This window comes from Triturus cristatus, chromosome 3_1 (genome assembly GCF_964204655.1).
Source record: "Triturus cristatus chromosome 3_1, aTriCri1.1, whole genome shotgun sequence".
NCBI classification, from domain to species: Eukaryota; Metazoa; Chordata; class Amphibia; order Caudata; family Salamandridae; genus Triturus; species Triturus cristatus.
In genome coordinates, this window is record NC_140583.1 from 213507492 (window position 1) to 213534743 (window position 27252).

General features: G+C 48.3%; 1 protein-coding gene across 3 annotated transcripts in view; it reads left to right on the forward strand.

The window, feature by feature from the left end:
- SCAPER (S-phase cyclin A associated protein in the ER) overlaps positions 1 to 27252 on the forward strand; it is a 3109515-nt gene that overhangs the window by 1114767 nt on the left and 1967496 nt on the right. For all 3 annotated transcript variants that reach the window (XM_085643688.1, XM_085643687.1, XM_085643686.1), the window contains exon 16: positions 25164 to 25319. In XM_085643688.1, coding sequence (XP_085499814.1) covers positions 25164 to 25319 — 156 coding nt within the window. The remainder of the gene's footprint in view (positions 1 to 25163; positions 25320 to 27252) is intronic.

Below are 27252 nucleotides of genomic sequence, written 5' to 3' on the forward strand. Positions count from 1 at the left end.
GCCTACCATATACTCTTAAAGTGCCTTATAATCTTAGACGGTTATGGTAACTATGGTTTGGCTTTATCAAAACATGTCGTGTAAGGTGTCTAACACTAGGGAATAATACCCCCATGCCATTTCTGGACATGAGAATATTATTCCCCCCTTCTAGAGGGAAAGACATGTTAAAATCATACTTCAACTGTTAGCCTCTGACCAAAGCCTCAGCATCACAAAATGGATGCTGCTGCCACGACACAAGTCTGACCTCCTGCAGCTGGGAGTGATCCCAGCCAGGGAGGCCTGGACAATAGGTTTCCTGCTTGGGGAGGTGCTAGCACCTCCCCAGACAGCCTTTAGTGTATTGGGGCAGGGTGGGCTGAAAGGAATGAGACATGCCTGGGGCACACAAGGTGTTCCTTGCATAGTCCAGTTCAAACCGGCGCTGGGGCACTCCAGCCCCAGCTCTGGCGCGAAACTGGACAAAGGGAAGTGGGTGTAACCACCCCCTCCCAGGTCCCACCCATAAGGCGTGACCTAGCAGGTATCCCAGCCCCCCAGATTAGTATAAGAGTGGGAGTTGGGCCTCAAGACTTTAGATTATCCTGAACCTGCAAAACTGAACAGAAACTCTGGACCTTCGACATTCGACGAAAGAAGAAGACTGAAGAATCTCCCTTGTAGCCAAGGAGTGGCTACCCTGTGCAAACAGGCACCATCAAGAGACTACCCTTTGCTTTGCGACCGTTCTACGAGGAACCGACTGCAGAGCCCGACCAGAGCCTTGACTTCCAGACTTCTCCGACCCTCATCCACATCTGCAGCAGAGCTGAGATCCGTGGAGGCGACGAGCGACGTGGGACCGGCTACCTGGGAAAAGTGGCTAGTAACTTACAGCGCAGCTTCTGAGGTACCCTCGAAGTTGTGCACCGGGGATTGAGAAGCCCCAACCCCAAGCACCATCTGCACCGAAGATCAGCCCCCCACACTCCACGAGTCCTGCGTGGGGCCCTTCAGCATTTTCCTGCTTGCCGCGTCTGTCCGGTTGCTTGCCCGCTGGCTAGTGGCCTCTGTGACGACGCACCCTGAAATCTTCTGCGCTGGTTTGGCTCCTCCAGACTGGCTCCCGCTTCTCTGCAAAGAAGAAGCACCCCAGACCTTCCTGGTCTGCACCAGAAGCAAGTCCTTTGTTCTTCGTGGGTTCCGCTTGCCAAGGCTTGGTGAGTCCTAGTCCAACTTCGACGCCGCCGACAGCAAGAGCCTTCGTGGGACAGCTCGCCTCCTGGTCCTGGTCGTCCTCGACGCTTCCTGGTCCTCCTGGCTGCAGCGACAAGCTTCACCTTCACCTGCAACTCTTCACGACATCGCCTGGTTCCTTCCTGGTTCCACGTGGTCACTGGCTAGTGACCTTGACTCTGTCCCTTCTGCTTGCAGGTTTCTTCTCTTCTTGATCCCAGCCTTGGGATCCACCGGACACTCTCCCCTGACTGCCTGTCAGCATCTTTCTTCAGGCATCCATAGGAGTCGACGACGAAAACGACGCATCTTCACCCCTATGCACCCGCAGCCTGTGGGCTAGGTAACTTGGGTACTCCGGTGCTCATCAGGATAGTGACTATCCTAGGGTCTAGTTTTCAAGTCTCAACTTCCTAGCTACTCCGGAAGTGTCCTAAATCTATCTATTTCTAAACGGTACTATTGCTAGTGACTTTTACGCATTACGCGTGAGTGTTTCCACTCTGCACACGAATCCCGTGGGCCTCCCACTTCCTAACTAACGCTAGTGTAGTGTAGCCCCAGCGATTCCCTAGGCCTAGGCCTATTCTATTTCCGTGACAGTGGTTCTTATACCACTTACTTAGTATATGGTTTGCGTGGCCCCTAGGGCCTAACTGTATTACTTACCTGTGTGACTTACTGTATGCATTAATAAGACTGTGTTGTACTTACCTCTAATCTCATAAAGAGTGCTGAGGGTTTGCTTAGAATAAATACACTTTATTTTATATATATATCTGTTGTGGTGCCCTTTCATTTGGTATTCAAGGGATTATATATGGTATCACAGCTGGCTTCACATGCCATTCAGAGTTTAGCCTAAGACTGCTCTTGTCCATGCTACCACTAGGATAGCTGGTCTATAAGGTTGACTTTACAACCAATCACCATAAGGGTATTTGGACTGATATAAGGTGTACACTATAACTAGTGACATCATACCTCAGGCCAACTTCTCACAATTAGGCTTTATGGCCTTTCAGAGATGCGGTCGACGTCGAAGCAGTTTATACCTGTTTGTTCTCCGTCTGGCTCGGCGTCGAAGACTCCAGCGGCAGGATCGTCGTTGAGAGGTGAGAAGACAAGGAAGAGTCACGCTTCCAAAAGAAAGTCAGCGTCGATGCAAGATCCAGCGGCGAAACGCAGACGTTCGTCGTCGAAAGCATCGCCATCGCGGAAGCATCGATTGGCATCTAAGGAGAAGCATCACCGTTCGGCGTCGAAGTCGACATCTAGAAGGAAGTCGAGGGAAAGGCACGGACGGTCGCCGTCGAAATCAGCTGCGATGTCGAGACTAAGATCGACGTCGAGAGTAAGGCGCAGGAGATCGCCGTCGGAGACATTAGCGACGTCGAGGCGAAGATCGTCGTCAAGAGAAAGGCGCAGGCGATCGCCGTCGAAAACATTAGTGACGTCGAGGCGAAGATCGCCGTCGATGCAGACGCCTCCGTTGGGATCGACGTCGAGGCAGACGCCTCCGTTGGGATCGACGTCGAGGCAGACGCCTCCGTTGGGATCAACGTCGAGGCAGGCGCCTCCGTTGGGATCGACGTCAAGGCAGGCGCCTCCGTTGGGATCGACGTCGAGGCAGGCGCCTCCGTCGTCAAAAGTGACCATGACGTCAAGGCGATGTTCCCCGTCGGGTTCTAGGCCTCCGTCCAGGATAAGCACTCCGTCGACGACAAGGCTCTCGACGTCGAGGCACGACTTATCGCCGTTTATCCAGTCAGCGTCGAAGTCCAGATCTCCGGCGATAGGCTTATCGCCGTCGAGGCAGTCCTCCGCTGTGGGGCTTCAGGAGACGTCCGGACGTAGATCGACGTCCAGGTCAGCGTCGAGACGGAGGTCTCCGCATAGAGAGTCGTCAGGACAAAGATCTCCACCTGATGTGGCATCGGAGCATGGTTCAGCGTCGAGGTCTCCACCTATTTCCATTTCTCCATCGGCCTCCGCAGGATCAGGATCTCCTCTGTCTCCTTCAAGATCCAGATCCCCAGAAGTGATAAATTCTTCTCCAGCTCCTCTTTCCCCAGTAGAGCATCCTAGACCAGCAAGTCCTCAATTTAGAGCGTCACCGACTCTCCAAAGGCAGGAAAAGGGACATCTACCGGGACAAAGTTCCCCCAGATTTCTGCCTGAGTCCATACCTCCACGCATACCTTCTAAGGCGCATGCAGTGAGCATTTCCTTGACTAGATTGAGGAACCTTGCCCAACCAAGGAGACCAGCAAGTTCTCATTCTCGGGAAAGAGATTATGAGCGACGTTCTCGTTCACGTTCGCCCAGGAGAAGATCCAGATCCAACTCCCGCAGAAGGGAGTCGGGGCGACCTGAGAAACGAAGGCGGAGGTCTCCTACAGCTTCTTCATCCGGCCGTTCCTCCAAGAGAAGTTACTCTCCCACACTGTCAGATACACCACCATCTCGAGCTTCTCCAGTGGATGACATCAGCACATTTCAAGAGGTTTTGTGCAGGGGAGCGGCCAAGTTGAACATTCCTATGCCTGTTCAGGAAACAACTTCCTCAGTCATCTTTGAGACCCTTCATGAAAGGACGGCGGCTCGTCCACTGTTGCCTCTGGTTCCTGGGTTGCTTAAACCAGTGATGGACGGTTTCCTAATGCCGGCTACCATCAAGTCGGCTCCGGCAAGAATCCTTAAAAAATATCGTCCCGCTCCAGAGGATCCTCTGTTTCTCAAGGTTGATCCTCCTCCTGATTCTGTAATCACGGCGGCCGCTAGGAAAACACACTCAGTGGCATTGTCGTCTACCGTCCCTCTGGATAAGGAGAGCAAAACGCAAGATTCTTGGGGTAGAAGAGTATGTGGATCGGCTGCTTCCAGCTTAAAGGTTTCTAGTGCCTCAGCGCTCTTAGGGCGCTACGACAGAGCGCTTTGGGATTCTCTCCAGAGATTCAAAGACAAACTTCCTCAGGAGGATAGGAAGGATTTTGAGGAGATCCTGCAGGAGGGCAGTTTGGTTTCCAATCAGGTGATAAGTGCGGCAGCAGATGGAGCTACTCTGGCAGCTCACTCCTACGCCCATGGCATTTCGGCCAGAAGATCCTCTTGGCAGAGGTTAACGGCTCTTAAACCTGAGGCTCAAGCTAGGATTCTCAACCTACCTTTTTCTGGAACTTCTCTGTTTGGCTCACACACCGACGACGAGATGGCTCGTATGAAATCAGAGCTTGAAACCATGAAAGCTGTGGATCTGGAGAAGAGGAAGGAATTCCACCGTCGCAGGGGATCCGACAGGCGTACCTTCCAACAGAGGGTTCAAACCCCTCACTGGCAAAAGAACCAAGACCAGCAAGGGCAGAAAAAGCAGCAATTCCACTCGTCGATCATCAAGAGTACGAGGGAATAACCGCCAATCCAACAGCGGTAACAAAGCTCGGGGCAAACAATGAGCAGTTGCTTCCTCCAAGACTGTCTACCGCTCCAGTGGGGGGAAGTATTTCTCAACATCTTCAAGAGTGGCAAAACATCACCAGAGACAAGTGGGTTCGAACTATACTGCGACATGGATACTCTCTTCGTTTCCGGAGTCTTCCTCCCTCAATCCACCCAGTGCATTCGAATCATCAGCTCAAGATGCTACGGGAGGAGGTGGCTACCCTTCTTCTCAAATCGGCCATAGAAAGGGTTCCGAGAGCACAGAGAGGGAGAGGACTCTACTCCAGGTATTTTCTGATTCAGAAAAGAAGTCCAAAAATAGAGTTCAGAGCCATCTTGGATTTACGAACACTCAACAAACATATCAAAAAAGAGAAGTTTCGCATGTTAGCACTCCACCAAATATATCCACATCTCCGTCGAGGCGATTGGATGTGTTCGCTGAACCTACAAGATGCGTACTTTCATATACCCATCTGCCAACGTCATCAGAAATACCTGCGATTTGTGGTTGGAACCTCCCACTACCAGTTCAAGGTTCTACCATTTGGCCTGAAATCAGCACCTCGAGTGTTCACAAAGTGTCACCGATTGGGACTCTGGGTCAATTACAAAAAATCCACCCTCAAACCAACGCAAAGGATACACTACCTGGGAGCACTTATAGATTCCGAAGTAGGAAAAGTGTTTCCTTCGGAGGAGAGACAGTTATCCCTCGCTCAAAAAGGCAAACGTATCATGGTCAACAATCTGTCTACAGCGCGACAGATATCATCCCCGCTAGGGGCCATGGTGTAGGAGAGTAGGGTCTGCTTTCTATGTTCACCTCCACTTTTTGCTTTTGCTTCACTGGTTTTCGACTTAGATGTGGCTGTGGGCCTGCTAATCAGACCCACAGCCCAGCTGTTCTCTCTCTAAATTCATACTATGTACTTTAGGTACATAACCCAATTGGTAAGGATCACCTTCTAGGGCCCTGTACAGTGTACCTTAGGTACCCAGGGCATAGGTGTACCCTAGGCCTACCAGGGGCTGCAGCATGTATTATGCCACCCCTGGCTGGCCTTCCATTATGGCACAACTGGCTGATCACTCAGCTGGGGCAAGGTCGTGTAATCACTCCTTGCTTAGGTGTAGTATTCCTATACCTACCTTATATATAGACACGTGTGTACCTATCAGCCACTCCTATGGCACGCCTTAACAATCCTGGAGGAAGAGTGCTTGGTAACATGTGAGATGGTGCTCTAGCATGAGCTGAGCCTGTCTGCAGCTTTCGGAACCATGTCCTTATAGCTGTTCTATGATATTGCCTACCATATACTCTTAAAGTGCCTTATAATCCTCGCGGTTATGGTAACTATGGTTTGGCTTTATCAAAACATGTTGTGTAAGGTGTCTAACACTTTGGAATACTACCCCCACACCATTTCTGGCGATGAGGATAGTATTCCTCCCTTCTAGAGAGAGAAGACATGTTGAAGACCTACTACCCGGTCAAAGTTAACCAGAGCCCCAGCATCACAAAATGGATGCTGCTGCCACAGACACAAGTCTGACCTCCTGCTGCTGGGAGACCTTCCAGCGAGGGAGGCTTGGACAATAGGTTTCCTGCCTTGGGAGGTGCTAGCACCACCCTAGACAGGCCTTAGTGTATTGGGGCAGGGAGGGATGAATGAAACGAGACACTGCCTGGGGCACACAAGGTGTCCCATGCATAGTCCGGTTCAAACCGGTGCTGGGGCACTCCAGCCCCAGTCCTGGCGCGAAACTGGACAAAGGGAAGGGGGTGTAACCACCCCCCTTCCTGGTCCCACCCATAGGAGGGACCTAGCAGGTAACCGAGCCCCCCAGTTTAGTATAAGAGTGGGAGCTGAGTCCCTAGGACTTTGGATTATCCTGATAACTGAAACTTGAACAGAAACTCTGGACCTTCGACATTCGACTACGGAAGAAGACTTAAGAATCTCCCTTGTGGCCAAGGAGTGGCCACCCTGTGCAAACAGGCACCATCAAGCGACCTGCCGTTTGCTTTGCCCAAAGTTCTATGAGGAACGGACTGCAGAGCCCGACCAGCGCCTTGACTTCCAGACTTCTCCGACCCTGATCCACATCCACAGCAAAGCTGAGATCCGTGGAGGCGACGAGAGACGTGGGACCGGCTACCTAGGAAAATTGGCTCCTTGCTTCCAGCGCAGCTTCTGAGGCATCCTCGACGTTGTGCTCTGGGGATTGAGAAGCTCCAACCCCGAGCACCATCTGCACCGAAGATCAGCCCTCCACACTCCACGAGTTCTGCGTGGGGCCCTAATGCACTTTCCTGCTCGACGCGTCTGTCCGGTTGCTTGCCCGTTGGCTAGTATCCTTTGCGACGACGAAACCTTAACTTTCCACCGCTGGTTTGGCTCCTCCAGACTGGCCCTTGCTTCCCTGTGAAAGAAAAGCACCTCAGGCCTTCCTGGTCTGCAACAGAAGCGAATCCTTCATTCTGCGTGGATTGCGCTTGCCAAGGCTTGTTGTGTCCAAACTCGACATCGACGCCGCCGACAGCAAGAGCCCTCATGGGACAGCTCGCCTCCTGGTTCTGGTCGTCCTCGACGTCTCCTGGTACCCGTGGCTGCTGCGACAAGCTTCACCTCTTCACCTGCATCTTCACGACATCGCCTGGTTCCTTCCTGGTTCCTTCCCGGTTCCTGGCTGGTGACCTAGACTCTGTCCCCTCTGCTTGCAGGTATCCTCCTTCTTGATTCCATCCTTGGAATCCACCGGACACTCTTCGCTGACTGCCTGTCAGCATCTTTTCTTCAGGCATCCATAGGAGTCGACGACGAAACCCGACGCAAGTTCACACCTACGCACCCGCAGCCCGTGGGCTAGGTAACTTGAGTACTACAGTGCTCACAAGGGTATTGACTATCCTAGTGTCTAGTTTATAAGTCTCTAACTCCTAGTTCCTTCCGAAGTGTCCTAAAACTCTTAATTTCTAAATATTACTATTTCTATTGACTTTTACGCATTACGCGTGAGTGTTTCCACTCTGCACCTGAATCCCGTGGGCCTCCCACTGCCTAGCAACTGATAGGATAGTGTAGCCCGAGCGATTCCCTAGGCCTAACCTGTGTTCGTGACAGTAGTTCTTATACCACTTACTTAGTATATGGTTTGCGTGGCCCCTAGGGCCTAACTGTATTACTTACCTGTGTGACTTATGTATGTTTAAATAAGACTGTGTTGTACTTACCTCAAATCTCATAAAGAGTGCTGAGGGTTTGACTAGAATAAATACACCTTATATTATATATATATCTGTTGTGGTGTCCTTTCATTTGGTATTCAAGGGATTGCAAATGGTATAACAGCTGGCTTCACATGCCATACAGAGTTTAGCCTAAGACTGCTCTTGTCCATGCTACCACTAGGATAGCTGGTCTATGAGGTTGACTTTACAACCAATCACCATAAGGGTTGTTTGGACTGATACAAGGTGTACACTAGAACTAGTGACATCATATATCAGGCCAACTTCTCACATTGGTGAGCAGCGGTTGGGATCTGAGCTTGCTGTTGTGATACCATTGCAATCTTGAGATATCAAATTGAAAGATCACAAGGATATTTGTAAGGTACATATAACATAGCTTATAAATACTTTAGTTCTACTGAACTTAATTGTTGTAGGTTGAAGGGCCTAGCACACCCTGACTACAACTAGCAGAGAGGTTTTAGTAGATACAACTAGTGTAGGTAGGTGCACACACCACACCCTCACTAGATCATGTCTCTGAGAGGAGATCAAGTTGATTCTCTCTCAGGAGATGGATATCCTAGAAAGATACCCTCTAGATATGATACCCTAACTTTTCAGCAGATGAGACAATTGTGTACCTCCAGAAAGTTAAAACAGGGCTCAAACCCTACCCTCATTTATCTAGTGGAGATCTTAGATGAGTATGATGCTCAGAAAGCATCCCAGGATGGTGCCTTAGGTACCAATGAGGGTCTACCCTCCACAGAAGACTTCCCTCACAATACTGATCAAGATGAGTCAGCAGTGACTTCAGAAGATGAGGTAGACAGCCAGGTCCAAGTTAGGAGACTTAGCCAGGCTAACTTAAGCCTACATGGGAGTCTGAATGGGGTCCCCCCCATTCAGACCCTCAAGTGGACCAAACCAGAGATGCAGGAGAGGAAGATCCCCTTCAAGGGAATCTATCCACTCCCATGTCTCTAATAGCTCCAATGCCTCTTCTCACAGGGGAATGACTTCTCCACAGAGAAAAGAGCATCAGGCCAGAATGAGGGAAGTCAATCTGAGGATTGAAAGGGAAGAACTTGCCCTTGCCAAAGAGAGACTTGCTCTGGCCAGAGAGCAAAAGTTAAGAGGGTTAGGACCCACTGTTGGCAGCAATATCCCTAAGGATAGAGACAGGGCCTATGATAATAGAAACCTGAGCAAGATTGTCCCTCCCTACAAGTGTGGGGATGACATCCACAAATGGACAACTGCTTTGGAGAGGGCTTGCAAAGTACAGCAGGTACCCCAAAGTCAGTGGGCAGCTATCTTGTGGCTCTCCTTCTCTGAGAAAGGTAGAGACAAGCTCCTCACAGTTAGTGATGAGGATGCTGACAATTACACTGTCCTGAAGAGTGCTCTGATTGATGGGTTTGGCCTAACCACTGAACAATACAGGTTGTTGTTCAGGGATACCCAGAAGACACAGACTCAGGACTGGACTGACTTTGTAGATTGTGCCACTAAGACGTTGGAAGGCTGGTTATTGGGTAGTAAGGTTAAGGACTTTACAGGATTGTATAATTTGATCATGAGAGAACAAATCCTTAACAACTGTCAAAACCAGCTGCTGCATCAACACTTGATTGACTCTGACCTAACTTCTCCCCAGGAATTGGGAAAGAAGGCAGATAGGTGGGTCAGGACTAGAGTTAAGCAGAAAAACCAGAACCAGGGCGGTGATCAGAAAAAGGCAGACCAGAAGGGTAATGAGCAGAAAGCAAAAGACCAGAAGTCTTCACCAGGCCCCCAAAAGGCTCAGGGGGAGGGTGGTCCCAAAAAGGATAAAAAGAAAGATGGCCAAAAGAAACCTTGGTGTAACTATTGTTAGTCCAATTCCCATTGGTTTAGTGAGTGCACCAAAAAGGAAAAGCCCCCAACCACCATTGCCCCTAAGGTAACTGTACCCCCTAGTCCAGGTGTAAGTGGTGGTTCCCAGCAAAAGGGTGTAATAGGGTTAACCCTGGGAACTGAAGTGGATTCTGGCCTAGTCAGAATACCCACTCAGGCTGTTCTGATCTGTGATGGGGACATAGCTTTGTCCTCTACTGTGGGTCCCAGTAACCTGGGCAAGTACAGAGAGACTCCTTTGATCAACCAGAGAATGGCTCAGGCCTACAGGGACACAGGTGCTAGTGTTACAATGGTGACACCAGCCTTTGTGGACCCTGGACAGATCATGCTAGGTGAGAATTACCTAGTGACCAACGCTAGCAATGCCACTACCTCCCATAGTGTGGCAATTGTTAACTTCTCCTGGGGAGGGGTAACTGGCCTCAAGAAAGTTGTGGTGAGTTCAGATCTTCCTGTAGAGTGTCTGTTGGGAAATGACCTTGAAACTTCAGTGTGGGCTGAAGTTGAGTATAGGACCCATGCAGAAATGCTGGGAATAGATGCACATGTCCTTGCTGTGACCAGGACACAGGCCAGAAAGTGCAACACTGAACAAGTGCTGGATCCTGGGGCAATGGACCAGACACAACCCAAGAGAAAGAGCAGTAGGGTTGAGGCTGTGCCTTCCCCCCTGCCTCAGGTAGAGAGTCAGCCCTCACAGGAGGATGATTCTGAGAGCCCTGAAGGAACTGTCCTAGAAGAACTGTAACCTGACCAGGTTGAGTTTCTTGGGACAGGGGGACCTTCAAGGGCAGGCCCAATTAGACTGTCCTTCTCTTGAACCCCTCAGACAGCAGGCTGCTGCTGAGGCTGCAGGGAATGCTCAAGGTACCCATAGAGTGTATTGGGATGAAGGGCTGCTGTACCCAGAGGCTAGAGACCCCAAGCCTGGTGCGTCCAGGAGGTTGGTCCTACCATTGCGTTTCAGAGGCTTCCTTCTTACCTTGGCCCATGATATTCCCCTTGCAGGACACTTAGGCCAGAATAAGACTTGGGACAGACTTGTCCCTCACTTTCACTGGCCTCACATGTCAGAAGATACCAAGGAGTTTTGTCGCTCCTGTGTCACCTGCCAAGCCAGTGGCAAATCAGGTGGCACCACAAAGGCCCCCCTCATACCACTACCGGTGGTGGGGGTTCCCTTTGAGAGAGTGGGGATAGACATTGTAGGACCAATGGACCCCCAAACAGCATCTGGGCACAGATTCATACTGGTGATAGTGGACCATGCCACCAGGTATCCAGAAGCTATACCCCTAAGGACCACAACAGCTCCTGTTGTGGCAAGGGCCCTACTTGGAGTATTCTCCAGAGTGGGTTTTCCAAAGGAGGTTGTTTCTGACAGAGGTGCCAACTTCATGTCAGGATATTTAACTGCAACGTGGAAGGAGTGTGGTGTAAACCACAAATTCACTACACCCTATCACCCACAATGCAATGGGCTTGTGGAAAGATTCAACTATACCCTAAAAGGGATGATAAAAGGTTTACCAGACCAGCTTAGGCGAAGATGGGACATCCTTTTACCCTGCCTTCTGTTTGCTTACTGAGAGGTCCCACAAAAGGGGGTTTGCTACAGCCCTTTTGAGCTTTTGTTTGGGCATCCTGTAAGGGGACCCCTGTGTCTAGTAAGGGAAGGATGGAAGAGACCTCTCAGACAACCCAAACTGGACATAGTGGATTATGTACTTGGTCTCCGCTCCAGGATGGCAGAGTATATAAAGAAGGCTTCTAAAAACCTTGAGGCAAGCCAAGAACTCCAAAAAGCTTGGCATGACCAAAAGGCTGTGCTGACTGTGTAGCAGCCAGGACAGAAAGTGTGGGTGTTGGAGCCAGTGGCCCCAGCAGCACTCCAGGACAAATGGTCTGGACACCACACTATTGTTGAGCAGAAGGGATAAGTCACCTACTTGGTGGACCTTGGGACTCCCAGAAGCCCCCACAGGGTGCTTCATGTCAACAGGTTAAAGGCATATGTTGACAGGGCAGACATGGGCTTACTCATGGCTACAGATGAGGGTTAGGAGGAAGAGAGTGACCCTCTCCCAGACCTGCTGACTCAGAACCCTGATGATGGTTCAGTTGATGGTGTGGTCTTTTCTGACAGCCTCACTGACCATCAGCAACAGGACTGCAGACAAGTTCTACAGGCCTACAGACATATGTTCTCTCTGACCCCAAGTCACCCATGAGGTGGACACTGGTGACAGTCTGCCTGTGAAGAGTAAAATCTACAGGCAACCTGACCATGTCAGGGACTGCATAAATATTGAGGTACAGAAGATGTTGGAGCTGGGAATCATTGAACCTTCAGAGAGCCCTTGGGCTAGTCCTGTAGTTCTTGTGCCAAAACCTCACACCCAAGATGGTAAGAGAGAGATGAGGTTTTGCGTGGATTACAGAGGTCTCAATGCTGTCACTAGGACAGATGCCCACCCAATACCTAGGGCAGATGAGCTCATTGACAGATTGGCAGCTGCCAAGTTTTTGAGTACATTTGACCTGACAGCAGGCTACTGGCAAATCAGACTAGCTGAGGATGCAAAGGCCAAAACTGCTTTCTCAACCCCAGGAGGACATTATCAATTTGTGGTAATGCCCTTTGGTTTGAAGAATGCACCTGCCACTTTCCAAAGGTTGGTGAATCAAGTCCTTACTGGGTTGAATGATTATTGTGCAGCTTATCTTGATGATATTGCTGTCTTTAGCTCCACCTGGGAGGATCACCTGGTCCACCTGAGGAATGTTTTAGAAGCCCTGCAAAAGGCAGGCCTCCCTATCAAGGCCACTAAGTGTCAGATAGGGCAGAGCAAGGTTGTGTACCTGGGTCACCTAGTACGTGGGGGTCAGGTTCAACCACTGGAGAGCAAGATCCAGACCATAAAGAACTGGACTCCTCCAATTACCCAGACTCAGGTCAGAGCTTTCATGGGCCTGACTGAGTACTACAGGAAGTTTGTTAAGAACTATGGGTCCATTGTGACACCACTTAATGACTTGACCTCTAAGAAGATGCCAAAGAAAGTTCAGTGGACAGTAAGCTGTTAGAAGGCATTTGATGACCTGAAGCAGGCCATGTGCACTGCACCTATTCTGAAAAGTCCAGACTACTCCAAAGAGTTCATTGTCCAGACAGATGCTTCTGAGTTGGGTGTGGGAGCTGTTCTTTCACAACTGAATATAGATGGTCAAGACCAGCCCATTGCTTTTATTAGTAGAAGGCTGACCCCTAGAGAGAAACGTTGGTCAGCTATTGAGAGGAAGGCCTTTGCTGTGGTTTGGGCCCTGAAGAAGCTGAGGCCATACCTGTTTGGCACTCACTTCAAGATTCAGACAGACCATAAGCCCCTCTTGTGGCTAAATCAGATGAAGGGTGAAAATCCCAAACTTCTTAGGTGGTCCATTTCCCTACAGGGGATGGACGTCACAGTGGAACTTAGACCTGGGACTAACCATGCCAATGCAGATGGACTCTCCAGATATTTCCACTTAGAACATGAAGACTCAACTGGTCAAGGTTAGTTTAATGTCCCTAAGTTTGGGGGGGTTGTGTAGGAGAGTAGGGTCTGCTTTCTATGTTCACCCCCACTTTTTGCTTTTGCTTCACTGGTTTTCGACTTAGATGAGGCTGTGGGCCTGCTAATCAGACCCACAGCCCAGCTGTTCTCTTTCTAAATTCATACTATGTACTTTAGGTACATAACCCAATTGGTAAGGATCACCTTCTAGGGCCCTATACAGTGTACCTTAGGTACCCAGGGCATAGGTGTACCCTAGGCCTACCAGGGGCTGCAGCATGTATTATGCCACCCCTGGCTGGCCTTCCATTATGACACAACTGGCTGATCACTCAGCTGGGGCAAGGTCGTGTTATCACCCCTTGCTTAGGTGTAGTATTCCTATACCTACCTTATATATAGACACATGGGGCTGAAAGAAGTCACCGGCTGCCGAGGGCCGACCCGATGGGTCCGGTCCAGCTTAAACCGCTGTTCCGGGGAGGCACCCAAGATATGCCAAAAGAGCTCCATGACGAAGGATTCGATATCCTGTCCCTCAATGCCCTGAGGAACCACCTGGATCCTGATGTTGTTCTGCTGGGATCGGTTCTCGAGGTCCTCCGCGTTGTCCTGAAGGTCCAAATGCTGATCCTGAAGATGGAGAACTTCCTGCTGAAGCCAGGCAATCTCGTCGTCCCTCGCCGATTCCTGCGTCTCCAGAGTGTCCACTCTTTCACCCACCGATTCAATGTCTCTATGGATTTCGCGGAGCTCCGAGGAGATCTCCTTCTTCATGGTGTGGAACTCCCCAGTGAGACTGGCAAAGAGAGACTCAAGGACACTGTGAGTGACCTGGCCCTCCGCATTGTTCTAGTCCCCCTCTGCAGGGTGCCCTCCCGGTGTAGGCGCCGCCTCAGCCCCACCAGCACCCAACCACAGGAAGATCCTTAACGGACCGCTTCTTTCTATTCTTGAGTGTCGCCATAGTCCGGAGGGATCGCCGTCGGTAGCGAGATCAGGTACCAGGGGAGCAGGCACTGCGACAGCAGGAATCACGAAAAGACCTCAAGATCTGTAGGCCGCAGTATGCCGCCACCAGCTCCCCGGGGTGACCACCTCAAAGCACTCGCCTCTCGAGGGCCGTTCTCAGGACCGGTGGCCACCTGTAAGCGTGTTGATCCCCCCCCCCCAAAAAGCGGAGCAGCGCAAGGGCTGGTGCCGAGGAAAAGTCGCAGGGGCCAGCCTCCAAGCACCCAAAACTTTGCTGTGTAAGGAAGCCCAGAAATGTGCAGCACTGCTCCCTTCCCCCACCAGGCAGCACCTCGAAGCCAGGTCCCACGGCGTGGTGAATGCTTGTCTTGCCGCACACCCTCTGACTAGCTAGGCCAGAATTCTTCTGCAGTATCTGCGATCACCGCTCACCTTTCCCAGGGTGCTCGCCCCGCCGCCTGGGACAGTCGCTCCCAGCAGTCCCCAGCCCGTTCCCCTGCAGTGCGGGCCTGTAAATAATGCGTCAGTGAGGCGGGGGGAGGGGACACCTGCTGAGGCGGCCGGGTCTACCAGAGAACGTGATCATAGAACCTCTGCTGCCAGGCCTCCAAGATGGTCGCTCAGGCCTGCTGTCCCCGGGAGTCGCCGGCTTGCAGATCCCGGACTCTGGGAGATCTCGTGCCCTTCCACCCCCACTCGTGCAGCGATGCAGAGCCCAAGGGAGAGGTGCAGCGCCACCCGAGTCACACAGGGAAGGCGCGAAACCCGGAGGTTAGCAATGCCCCGGGGTCTCCAGCAGCGGGCTTACCTGCATCTACACCCGCAGTCCAGTCTCTCCCGGCGGTCCCAGGGTCCAGGGCTGCTCCACTCTCTCTGCAAAGAGGGAGGCACACCGTCGGTCAGTCTTCTCCTCCGTGGAGATACACACCCCCAGCTGGGAGGACGGAGTGCGCGCTGCTGATTACTTCCTAGACAGCCTCAAGGTGCCTCCGCGGGGGGTGCACTCCCGGAGAGCGAGCCGGCCGCGAGGCGCGCCCGCTCATCAGCTACGGAGGCCGCCAGCCTCGGGGCGTAGATCAAAGAGCCCCGGTCTCAGGGAATGCGCTATGGTGCAGCTCCGCTCTCGGGTCCAGGATGTCCCTGAAGTGTTCACCAGTCCAGCAGGAAGGCTGGTATTTAGACTGCGGCTTGCTATACGTAGCTGTGTATTTTTTAGGTTACTAGACCTGCAGGTCTAGTAAAAATTAAATGATTTTTCGAGCCCTGCTCCAGAAGATATGCCCAAACCTCTCCCCGATATGTTGGAGATGCCAAACTGCAATAGGTGATTTTATTCACATCTGGTGGACCGGCTCCAACCTGGTGATCTTCTGGAAAGAAGTCCTCAGTCACATTAAGAACACAGTGGGCTTTCCCATACCAAGCTCTCTCATGGTGACCTTACCAGGCATTACACCTTAGCTTGTTGCTCTGACCCACTCTGACTGACAAGACAATCTTTAAGCCCTCTACTGAACCCCCTCCACCTATCTCAACATGGTTCCTTCGGCTCTGGAACTATTAACTGTCCCTCTTAATCATACAGACACTAAATTTGCCCACACTTGGCAGCCGCTTATTCAAGACTTGTCTCGCCCAGAGAACTTTCGCTATGCCCCCCCCTACCCGGTTGTGGGCTCGGCAGTCGTTTGAGGACTCTCTCCTGTCGTACACTGGGGAGGCCCCCCAATCACCCCCCCCCCCCCGAAACATGGTTCTGATGTGGCTCCTGCTCACCCCTAAATCTTTCACTCGACCCCCCCCCCCCCCCCCCCCGACTGCACTCTAAGCTTACTCGACCCCCCCCCCCCACGCACACTCCTTATCCCGTGTTATGGTTGCTTGGTTAACCAGAATGTTTTTCTACTTGATTTTTATTAACAAACTTCCATCAGTTGCTGCAAACGTTAAGCTCGCCTCACTGCTGCAAAGCTGAATCTCCTACCGAAATACACCTTATTGCTGACGATACCCAAATCCTCCATATGTTATAGCTATTGTATGTTGCTTGTTCCTTGCACAAAGGTAACTGACAAATTACTACTCCTACCCATAGTCCAACCCTTTTTAGGTCTCGCCTGACCCAGCGCATGCGCTGGTCTGGCGAGACTTATTGAGAGGGCTCCAAAAAGTGCTACCAGGCCAGCCTAGAGCTACAGCGCTTTTACCGCGATTACTTTCACTTTCGCGGCCGCTTTGATGTTTGATCGCGATCACTTTCGCGGCCGCACAGCCGCTTTGATGTTCTCCGTGAGCCAATTTAGAGGCCGGGCGCCAAATGAAAATGTGCTTGGAAGGTTATTTTCAGGACCGCACAGAAAATAAACATTTACATTGTAACTATTGGGAGCACAGTTCGAAACCCAGAGCAAGTGGCGACCATATCCGCAAAGTGTATGCTGATTTATACACCTCTTAAACTACTAGTACTACACAAAACGATAGCAAACAGCAACGATCCTCCACTTTACAATTAAAACAACCAGTAAAAGCAAGACCTTATATATCAACTGAGACTAGTGCATAACCATGCCTATGCAGGTTAATGCAGTTCTTATTACCATGGCGGATGGCGCATTCAGAAACTTCAAGTCTCACTCTTTTAAAGTTAGATTCATGCATTTGCAGTTGGGCCGAGCTCTCATTCGCAGCAGGTTAAATATCAAACCTGGAGAGAAGGCCTTGAACCTGGATCTTAAATGCTGCTCAGTTCAGAGCTCTGCATGTGTATCTGAGACTTTTCCTGCATTCAAGGACTTTTGTGTTACAATGCAGCATGTTCACCATAATTACAAATATTGGGGGAGTGCTATTTGGTTTCTGCATTTCTTCATATGCGTGTATGACAAACCACTTTACACTACTTCCTTGCAAACGTCTTTGGATACCAATTAGAGAATAAAGTTGAAGACGCTCACCTAGACTCATAAAATACACTAATCCTTACATAATCCTTACGAATCAAATACACATCTGAACTCAAGCAGAAACAAGCACTGGCAAAGCCAACAAGTCTGGCATAAGCTGTCAGCCTTTTGCCAATGCTTATTTTGTTTTGTCATGGTTTTTGTGAAACTTTATTGTCGGAGGAATGACCAGGCCCTCACCAATATAAGAAAATTAAAACATGGGCTAAAAGCAAAAATAGTTGTTGGTCTCATATGTAGGAAGGTGGATATCTGACTATGGTTACCCCCAACTTTTTGCCTAGTGTCTAGCTGGTTTTTCGACTTAGTTGGCCTGAGATCCTGCCATTCAGGGTCTCAGGCTGTCTGCTCTCTCTGTAAAATGGACTCCATGTACCCTAGGTACATAACCAATTGGTAAGGATCACCTTATTGGACCCTGTACAGTGTACCCTAGGTACCCAGGGCATAGGTGTACCCTAGGCCTCCCAGGGGCTGCAGCATGTATTATGCCACCCCTGGTCTGGCCTTCCAATCAGACACAACTGGCTGATCACTCAGCTGGGGCAAGGTCGTGTAATCACCCCTTGCTTAGATATAGTATATCTATATCTACCTTATATATAGACACATGTGTACCTATCAGTCACTCCTATGGCAGGCCTTAACAATCCTGGAGGCAGAGTGCTTGGTAACATGTGAGATGGTGCTCTAGCATGAGCTGAGCCTGTCTGCAGCTTTCGGAACCATGTCCTTATAGCTGTTCTATGATATAGCCTACCATATACTCTTAAAGTGCCTTATAATCTTAAACGGTTATGGTAACTATGGTTTGGCTTTATCAAAACATGTCGTGTAAGGTGTCTAACACTTTGGAATAATACCCCCATACCATTTCTGGTGATGAGGATATTATTCCTCCCTTCTAGAGGGAGAGACATGTTAAAATCCTACTTTGCTGTTTAACTCTGACCAAAGCCTCAGCATCACAAAATGGATGCTGCTGCCACAGACACGAGTCTGACCCCCTGCTGCTGGGAGTGATCCTGGCAAGGGAGGCTTGGACAATAGGTTTCCTGCTTGGGGAGGTGCTAGCACCTCCCCAGACAGACTTTAGTGTATTGGGGCAGGGAGGGCTGAAAGGAATGAGACATGCCTGGGGCACACAAGGTGTTCCTTGCATAGTCCAGTTCAAACCGGCGCTGGGGCACTCCAGCCCCAGCTCTGGCGCGAAACTGGACAAAGGGAAGTGGGTGTAACCACCCCCTCCCAGGTCCCACCCATAAGGCGTGACCTAGCAGGTATCCCAGCCCCCCAGATTAGTATAAGAGTGGGAGTTGGGCCTCAAGACTTTAGATTATCCTGAACCTGCAAAACTGAACAGAAACTCTGGACCTTCGACATTCGACGAAAGAAGAAGACTGAAGAATCTCCCTTGTAGCCAAGGAGTGGCTACCCTGTGCAAACAGGCACCATCAAGAGACTACCCTTTGCTTTGCGACCGTTCTACGAGGAACCGACTGCAGAGCCCGACCAGAGCCTTGATTTCCAGACTTCCCCGACCCTCATCCACATCTGCAGCAGAGCTGAGATCCGTGGAGGCGACGAGCGACGTGGGACCGGCTACCTGGGAAAAGTGGCTAGTAACTTACAGCGCAGCTTCTGAGGTACCCTCGAAGTTGTGCACCGGGGATTGAGAAGCCCCAACCCCAAGCACCATCTGCACCGAAGGCCAGCCCCCCACACTCCACGAGTCCTGCGTGGGGCCCTTCAGCATTTTCCTGCTTGCCGCGTCTGTCCGGTTGCTTGCCCGCTGGCTAGTGGCCTTTGTGACGACGCACCCTGAAATCTTCTGCGCTGGTTTGGCTCCTCCAGACTGGCTCCCGCTTCTCTGCAAAGAAGAAGCACCCCAGACCTTCCTGGTCTGCACCAGAAGCAAGTCCTTTGTTCTTCGTGGGTTCTGCTTGCCAAGGCTTGGTGAGTCCTAGTCCAACTTCGACGCCGCCGACAGCAAGAGCCTTCGTGGGACAGCTCGCCTCCTGGTCCTGGTCGTCCTCGACGCTTCCTGGTCCTCCTGGCTGCAGCGACAAGCTTCACCTTCACCTGCAACTCTTCACGACATCGCCTGGTTCCTTCCTGGTTCCACGTGGTCACTGGCTAGTGACCTTGACTCTGTCCCTTCTGCTTGCAGGTTTCTTCTCTTCTTGATCCCAGCCTTGGGATCCACCGGACACTCTTCACTGACTGCCTGTCAGCATCTTTCTTCAGGCATCCATAGGAGTCGACGACGAAAACGACGCATCTTCACCCCTATGCACCCGCAGCCTGTGGGCTAGGTAACTTGGGTACTCCGGTGCTCATCAGGATAATGACTATCCTAGTGTCTAGTTTTCAAGTCTCAACTTCCTAGCTACTCCGGAAGTGTCCTAAATCTACCGTTTTCTAAACTGTATTATTGCTATTGACTTTTACGCATTACGCGTGAGTGTTTCCACTCTGCACACGAATCCCGGGGGCCTCCCACTTCCTAACTAACGCTAGTGTAGTGTAGTCCCAGCGATTCCCTAGGCCTAGGCATATTCTATTTCCGTGACAGTGGTTCTTATACCACTTATTTAGTATATGGTTTGCGTGGCCCCTAGGGCCTAACTGTATTACTTACCTGTGTGACTTACTGTATGCATTAAGAAGACTGTGTTGTACTTACCTCTAATCTCATAAAGAGTGCTGAGGGTTTGCTTAGAATAAATACACTTTATTTTATATATATATCTGTTGTGGTGTCCTTTCATTTGGTATTCAAGGGATTATATATGGTATCACAGCTGGCTTCACATGCCATTCAGAGTTTAGCCTAAGACTGCTCTTGTCCATGCTACCACTAGGATAGCTGGTCTATAAGGTTGACTTTACAACCAATCACCATAAGGGTATTTGGACTGATATAAGGTGTACACTATAACTAGTGACATCATACATCAGGCCAACTTCTCACATCATAAAGCACACAATACCATATTTCTCCCTGGCACTGAAGGGAGCTACCTTGTGTGTGGATGTGCTAGTGGTGAATGAGCAGAATACCGTCACTCAAAGTGAAGTTAGCCAATGGCTGAAGTGGGGGTATCCCGTTGCCCCATGTTTTATGCTAGAGTGGGCAGAAGAACGTGAAGGACACAAAACCAGATCAATGAATGAAGAGGAATGGATCAAATGTCCTATAGGTAAGGATATTGTGTGTAATTTAAGTAAAATCAAAAGGTCTTGGCTAACCCCAGATCTAAAAATATCTGCTGTTGGTTCCCAAACACAAACAAAAATGCAGCAAGAGCTTTTACCACGGTTATGCAACTACGTGAAACTGACTAAAAACTTATATTAGTGCATTCAAAGTTGGCATCCCCTTGACAAGTCTGAACAATAACTAAGAGCACCACTTGCTTGATGACCGCAATACTCGAGGGGATTTCTCATCAATTACTAATGAAAACAACACTGAGGAAAAAGTGTAGTGAAGTATTTCCTTTTTGAACCATGGTACCTTGTGTCTTCGCTTTTGATTATGGGTTGTCCTCTTCCCGCATACACTCTACGTTAGTAAAAGTAAAAATATTGGCCCTTAAATATCTAACCCACATTTAGCTTAATTCTGCCTTTGACCACCTATTGTTTACCCTTTTACAAATACTATGATTTTGTACGCTCATAGCGGCATGAATACGCTATTATCTAAGGTGACAACGTTCCCAGTAACTCAATAGCATAAAATCAGATTATTTGAGTCTTTGAACACTTCATTGTCACATCCTTCATCAACTTCGAAAATATCTAGTGAATATGCATGGGGGAACACCTGTATTGCTGCAACCACATTAGATGATACACAAACACAAGTTAATCAGAATGTATAGTGTTATTACAGCAAGAAGAACTGCAAGCATTATTTTGAAAGTCTCTATTCCACGGTTCCCAATTATCCCCGATAACCAAGACCGGATGCCACTCATGTTAAAGTATGGACAATTTGAATCTTGTGTAATTTCTTCACACTATCCTTAATGTCATCTATCTGTTCATGAATACTAATGGTTGTATTGGAGAAAACGTTCGCTCAGACCACCCCACTTTGGCTACATAGATATAATATAAGGCCATTCTATGCTGCAAGAGCATGGTCTTCTGGGTATCTAACTGATCTGATATGAAACTTAAGGAAAATGTAGGTGGCATTGGCTACTTCTTCCAGTATCTGAGCATTGTGTCTAGTCTCTTGGATGGCCTGACACTACACCATAGTTGGTGAATAGGACGGAAAATAATCTGTTCTTTTCAGAGACCTCACGTTGCCTTCGCTTTTGCTGGAAAGGGTGAACATCAGAGTATCTAATAGTGTGGATAATGTAGCCAGGATAAATGACCCCAGCACATTCTTGAAAAAAGCCATGAATACGCGTTCTTTGCATAGATGATGATTGCACAGTCTCTTTACATCAATGCTTGTGAAACACTATGCTAGTAGGAAGATGATGTTCAAAGTGGGTTACTACATAATGAATGGTCTTTACAACAATGTCACGCTCCCTTTGGCTCACAGATGTTTCTTGTTGTTCACAGAACTGCCTCCTTTCCGATAAACCAAATGAGCAACATCAGGTTCATTGCGACAAGTGGAATTATTGTAATCTTTAATGCTATACAATGACTATCAGGTGGTGCTGGCATATTCAAGCAGTTTGTGCCCGTGATAGAACAGATCAAGACAAATTTACTTTTTACTAGGCGGTGCTCCAATCAAAGGTACACAAAAACAATAAAGAAAGTCTATGACGCATCAAACTGAGAAAACTAGAAAAGAACAGGACTAGTGAAAAGTATTCTCTAAAATTCCATCTCCTTCACTGCAGTATAATCCAACCATACTTAACAACAGTGAATAAGAATATTATTTGTCAATGAAAGAGTAAACATCATTAACGGAAACAATACACCTGTAACATTGCAACTGAGGATATACGTGTATGTGTTCATGCATGGGTATGTGTAGATATATACGTTTATGTGCTCATTTCTCCATTTGCTTCTCTTTCTGTCTGATGGGTTTTGCGCATTCTTCATTCAAATGAGTGAGATCTTACTTGTATGTGTAAGTACGTTTGTGCACACGTTTGACTGCCTATCCTTCTTTGTGCATATGTTTTACTGTGCGTGCATGACTTTGTGTTTGCTTACCTTTGTGGCTGAATGCTTTCATGTATGTGTGGCAGTATGTGCATGGCTAAACACTTGTGTGTGTTCGCGTGAGGGCAAGTGTATGAGTTTCTTTTGCTGCATGCGTGTGACTGTCTGCGGTTATCTAGCATGTGAATGCTAAGTGCCGTGTTCAGGATCTCCAAGGGAGTTTTGATCATTTTCATCTTTCTCTATTTCACACGCTATGTCTGTGTGCTTTTCTGTGTGATATGTGTATCTCTGCATGTTTTATGCACGGTTGTGTGTGTGTTCATGGGCAGCACTGTCCTTGCTTGTGTGAGCTTATGTGCATGTGAGAGGGTGTTTTTGTGTGCCTATCAATTTGCCCGTATTTTATTGAGTGTATTTTTGTCTGCGCTTGAATGCTTGTCTGCATGTGTGTGTCTTTGTGTGTGCTCCTTTGTGTTCATGTGTATGTGTCCTCTTTCCTGTGCATGAGTGTGTCTGGTATATCTATATTTGCAGTGCTTTAGGTGAGCCAGTCAAGACTCTCTATACACACGTCCCTCTACCCACCCCTCTCTACACACCTCTCTCTCTCTCTCTCTACCTCTAAGTGGCAACCAGAGCCTGATAGCACTGCTTGTCCTTTAAAAAAAACAACAAGCATTGGCATAGCCAATAGGTCTCGCCTTTGGGGCCTTATAAGTGTTTAACCATGCAACAGTTAATGTTGTTGCACCAATAAAAAAACGAATACTTATAAGGTCCCAAAAGCGAGACCTATTGGCTATGCCAATGCTTGTTGCTTTTGTAGTAAACTCCCAATGCCATAAGACGTATCCAGTGTTTTATGCTGCCTGTGATGATCTCTGTTCTTTGCAAAAAATGTAATAAACAGATTTGAAAGAAAAAAGATTTCCAGATATATTGGATTTAAACTTCCCCCTAGGTGCCTCGTCTGTGGGTGGAATAAAATGCGACAGTTTACACTGAATTGGGGGCAGTATTGGACTCGAGGCTGTGCCCATAGACTCAGTACCGTTTAACCTCAAGAGGTTTGACTGAATCTTCAAAGAAAACGCTCACCCTCAAATATAAATTTGCATTAGTCTCAAATGGGGGGAAGAGAGTTACTTTAGGATCATTTTTCTTATGTAGAACGGAAGGGACCCATCTGGTTTTTTCCCCAACCCTTTTCACGCGTGTTTTATAAATGTATTATTATGTAAACAGCAAAAATAGTCAGAAATCAGTTTGCTGCATATTTGCCCTTCGCAAAAACCCATTGCTCCAATCTTTTTTACCAAAGCAGGAGAAACTGTGCAAATCGATTCAGCTTTTCTTTTCCTTCTTTGTGCCTCAGTGCAAAGTTACAGAGATGTGGCCCATATATTTTTCTATTAGCAGGGTAGCTGGGTTCTTAACCTTCACATACCCTGTGAGCGTGCTTGACACGTTAGTACTTGTTATTTTTTATTGAGCGAAATTGCAGACTGAAGGGTCTCTAAGGCTAGATGACTTCGATTACGTTTACTTTTTTAATACATTTGTTTTGCTTTCAGATGATATTTTCTTTTTCTTTATTTTACCTAAGTTGTCTTACTTTACTTTATTGTTCTTTAAATTTCACTAGTGATTTCGAAAAGCCGAAGTACATGTCTATTGTTAAGCAGCAAACATTATACAGTTGTGTCCAAGAGTAGTTACATAAAGCCCTTTTGCGGTCACAAACCCAGTAATTCGCAAAATTACGGGGTTTATCACCTCAAGAGTTTTTTTTTTTTACAATATTTACAATATACAAAATACCTTTCATACGTTGGAAAACTTTTTGAAACTGTGTAAAAATCGTAAATAGTTGAGAAGTTCAAAGAAGCATCGCCATCCTGTTTGCAAGTCACAGAACGATGTCTTTGTGGTTTGATACTGCAGTTGTGGTCGCAAACCATTGATCAGTTATCAATCCCCATGTTGCGGTGGCAAAAGGGAAATCTATCTACAAGGGTCAACTTGCTGTTTGACACCTGTGAATGTGGACTGTGAGTAGTAATGCAGCTGCCCGTTCCCTCTGATGGCTACACTTTAATGGACACGGCCTTATTTATAAAAATGTTTTTCTTTTGGGAAACTAAATGCAGGGACGGAGGCTTTCTGTCCCTTGGAGGCTTCCGTCTCTGCATTCGCAGCCAATCACAGGAAGTCATAAATTGCAACCTGCCTAATTAATTTTAATTAATCCCTGTAAATGGACAATTAGTAGTGCAACATGTTAGAATGTAGAGTAGTGCATCGCAAATTGCCCTCCTATCCGTAAAGTGTCCAAACTGCACATCCCTGGTTTTCGAATGGGAACCGCACATCGATGCCAAAGTTCTCAGTGTGCTTGTGTAGTGCTTTGGAATGGCAAAGAGATTTCTCAGAATTTCACCATGTCGGTTATCATTATTGATGATAGGCCAACATACGGATGTTGCTAAATTAGCAATTCATTTAAATGTTTTATGACTAAGCGGCATATAATGATGTACCAAAATCAGCAATGAAGAACCAGTGAGTGAGACTGACTTTGTATGAAGGGGGTTACTGGATGCAAGAATGTGTATTGTATTGGAAACTTCACAGTTACCAAAGACATTTCTAACAAATCAGGAAAAAGTTTATTGAAAAGTACTCCCCGATTTGTACGTGCAGGTGAATGAAATTGCATTTATAAACACACTGGAAGCACAGAATAAACGTCACGATGTGTTGGCGAAACTGAAAGAGTATGAACAGAGACTTAATGAACTACAGGAGGATCGCCAGCGGAGACAAGAAGAAAAACAAGCCCGCGATGAAGCTGTTCAGGTGAGGACCGTGAAACAGCTCTAGTCCATGAGTGCTGCTGATGCAGATTTTTTTATTGTGTTTTCACCCTTTAATTGAATTTATTTATTTTAAAAGTTTCATGGAGTACAATGAGTGCCAGCAGGCATCAGTGCTGTGGATTAAATTCTCAATCTGCAATATAGAAAAGATTCCAGCCCAGGGGTCCGAGAGTATTCGTAAAGTAGTATGCAAGAATGAAATTAAGAAGCAAACAAATCTATATCAGAAGCCTATGAGTGTTTGTATATTAGAAGAATGCAGTAACTTAACAAATATATGTATCGCCATTGCCCTGTAGTTGAACAGATTACAGATGGGATTCATGGTTGCCCCTGGGACATACAAGAGTGGATCAGAAGAATGCAAGGCCTTTCAGAATGAAAGCACAAGCATTTACGCCATCAAAATGTCAAGCCTGATTGATTGATCAGTGTTAACCAACCAGAGACGGGCTGTTATGCTACTCATCAGCAAGGTGTGGGTCGATCATTGGTAGCTTTGTGGATTTGGGAACGGGAACCGTGCTTAAATCATGGCAGACCACTAGTCATCCTTAATGACTTTTAAGAGGGTAGATCACCAGCGATTGAGGGGTGGATGCATGATTGGACATTGTGGAGTTATCCTAGAGGTGCAGACATATCTCCAAAACATTCAGATAGAAGAATATAAAGAATGTAGTTAGTGAGTTGAAGGTAAGTAGAGAGGGAGCGCTCAGAGGCAGTACCTGCCCCTCGAAAACATTCTATAGCATGCAATCACTAGATGTAGGGGGAATACATTGGCGAAGTATCTGATTTTATGCATGCAGTTAAGCAGTAGGAAGGCCTGGTGGTTCTGTATGATGTGGTTAGCAACATAGATTAGATGGGGCAAAATAGATTCAATTCACGCTAAAAGTGTATGTGCTTGTAATGGTCATAAACACTGCATCTCTGAGATTATGTTTAAGTTGATGAATTGACGGTTGGACACAATTTACAGTTCTGCTGCTCAGTGGTGTTGTGGTGAAATCACACATTAAAATTTGTATTTGAGGTACACAGCACCTTCTCTTCCACGGGATCCTTATCAATAGTCAAGAGGCACTGAATATTCCCTTCAATGCACTGGGACCCCGGAATATATATAAAAAATTATATCTGAAAGAAACAGTTAGTTATAGATTCCTTACCTTAGAACAGTTAGTTATAGATTCCTTACCATAGAATTACTCCCAGGTGTCAGACTGGATCCGTAAAGTTTTTCGTCAGCAGTACCCCTGCGCGTCGGAAGGTGGCGTCGGTCAACTCTGTATTAGTCATCGGCGTCGTGGTCGCCGGGATGACATCGCGGTAGCTACATTGATGCCGCCCACGCGCGCTAACGTCCGTTCTTTCTTTTTCTGCGCCAGCAAGCACAGATCCGGTGAGAGTGGTACCTCCAGTCATTTTTTGACTGACTTTTTCTCGACTTTTGTCAAATTCGTTTTTTGAGTCCATCGACTCCTGGTGCACGAGGGATGCCCGGCTTCAAGGCCTGCAGTTCTTGTAACTGATTAATGTTGGTGACGGACCCGCACCGCGTGTGCCTCTATTGCCTAGAGCACGACCACGACCCCAAGTTGTGCTCCGACTGCCGGAATATGGTCCGAAGTCTTTGCGAGAGCGGTACCGAAAGATACTCGAGGCCCGGCAGTCGGATTTGCGTCGCTTGAGGTCCTGGTCGCGGAGGAGGTCGAGGGACTGGTCGCGGAGCCAAAACCATTCTTCATCTAAGTCTTCACACTCTGGGTCAGGTAACTTGAAGCACAAGAAGAAGTCAAAGAAGCACTGTCGCTCTTTGACTTCTCCCCGTCCATCGGCCAACGCAACAAGGTGGTGCCCCTCCCGCAGCTCCGCGTGTGGCACCCATAGGGTCGACTCCATGGTTC